At 36.4% G+C, this 1,797-nt stretch overlaps 1 protein-coding gene across 1 annotated transcript; it reads right to left on the bottom strand.

The window, feature by feature from the left end:
- Positions 1–1,026: 1,026 nt before the first annotated feature.
- On the bottom strand, positions 1,027–1,471 carry LOC130027226 (small integral membrane protein 19-like). Its single transcript, XM_056117900.1, has one exon. It carries the CDS (start codon positions 1,469–1,471, stop codon positions 1,148–1,150), a length of 324 nt encoding a protein of 107 aa, XP_055973875.1. The 3' UTR covers positions 1,027–1,147.
- Between the last annotated feature and the right edge of the window lie 326 nt (positions 1,472–1,797).

Raw genomic sequence — 1,797 nt, 5'->3', positions numbered from 1 at the left:
GCTTCCCTCCAATGTCTCAAGGTCTCATCTTGCACATCTTAGTAAGTTTCGTTCTGTAGACCAACCCTCAGATTTTGTTGCCTATGGCCATTTGTTCTTCTTTTACTAAGTGTCTTCATATGCCACCTATATCCTTTGTCCTATGCCTTTTGACTGGCTTTTTATCAACATTTAGGATTGTTTTTTAAGGTCAGTGGCACACAAATTGCAAAATGATATTGCCTACTAACTGTATGTAAAATAACATGAGAAAAATCAGTTGCATGATCTATTAATTAAGTGCTTGGTTTTTAGTCAAATGTATTTACAGTTTTTTTTGTGTATTCTTTTACTAAATAATAGCTTGGCTAATTATAATTGTATTATAATTATATAGTACAATATATCACAGTAGCTATTCCTTGTCTATCTTATTTATTCAAAACAAAGTATTCTAAAACAAAGAAAACTATAGTTGTAGAAAAGTGATAAATTCTGGGCAGAAAATGGCAACTTACATAGTTTATAAAGAATTAATTGACTTCCAGTTTTAGGTAGAAGAATAGGTACAAATTTAAAGGTCTCTTAAAGGAAGTTACATTTGAACTGAGCTTTAAGCAAGAGGAAATCTACTATCACTTTCTCTCTTGTCAGTACTTTACATTGTTATTATCCTATTTTCTTTGCATTTCAATGACTAGATTTTATTTTTGAATCTAGTAAAAATATTCATATCACTGGCTATGCGTTTTCACTTCTAAAGATATAGTTTAAGATTCCTGGTTGATTGTATCCTGAAGAAATCAAGGATTTCATTAGATAAAAATCTCTGGTTGTGCTGTATCTTAAGTACGGATGAACTCTATGCTCAAGTCTTTTTAAAAAATATAGTCCAAAGAGGCTGCAGATATAGTACAGTGGATAGGACATTTGCCTTGCACGCGGCCAACCAGAATTTGATACTTGGCATCCCGTATGGTCTCCTGGGCACCACTAGGAGTAATTCCTGAGTGCAGAGCCAAGAGTAAACCCTGAGCATTGCCAGGTGTGGCCCATAAACAAAACAACAAAACACTAACAAAATATATTGTTCATGATTTAGCAGGAAGAATTAGGAACTTAGTACTAGATTGTTTTACAACAGTTACTTATATTGCTTCTTTAGAGTTCATTCCAATGAGAGTTGTACACTGTCAGCTTGGTTTTGTGGTTGCTGATAGTCATGCTTTCTTGAAATAGCATACATCTCTAGCTGTTGTTTTAAGCGAATTTTGCTCATTGTGTCATAAAAGTTAGGCTCTGACAAGGTTTCTGCTGAAGATGGCACACTGAATATCCTCATAATTTTTCTTTTATTCCTCTTGGCATACATGAAGAGAGCAAAGCTAACAAGGATCACCACCAAATGAACACTGGTGGCTTCGTTCCAGGCCTCATGCACACTATAATCCATAGAACCATCATCTGCCATCAAGCCGTAACTTTCAGGCATGGGGATTCTGATGTTTTCAACTTGTCAACTACTGGTTTAGGTAACTAAAGCGGGCAATGTATTTCTCCTTAGTGTCATCTTTGAAACATTTAGAACTCTTTTCCATAAAGCTGAAAACGCTGAGGGCTCGGGGGCGACTCTGCTCGGGTCTCTTCCCCGGATGCAGGGCCAGGTGTGCGGGAAGTGGCCCCGCGGTCTCCTATCTTTTTTTCAGATTGACCTATATGATAAATTAAAATAAAACTTTATTAGCTTTTTTTTTCTTTTTGGGTCACATCTGGCGATGCTCAGGAGTTACTCCTGGTTCATGCACTCAGGAATTACTC

This window comes from Sorex fumeus, unplaced genomic scaffold (genome assembly GCF_029834395.1).
Source record: "Sorex fumeus unplaced genomic scaffold, SorFum_2.1 ptg000036l, whole genome shotgun sequence".
NCBI classification, from domain to species: Eukaryota; Metazoa; Chordata; class Mammalia; order Eulipotyphla; family Soricidae; genus Sorex; species Sorex fumeus.
The sequence above is the reverse complement of the archived record's forward strand: the minus strand, read 5'-3'. Positions and strand labels throughout refer to the sequence as shown.

What these genes read in the sequence shown, in the direction of transcription:
- LOC130027226 (XM_056117900.1), bottom strand. Translation starts at nt 1,471, where the DNA reads ATGCCTGAAAGTTACGGCTTGATGGCAGATGATGGTTCTATGGATTAT.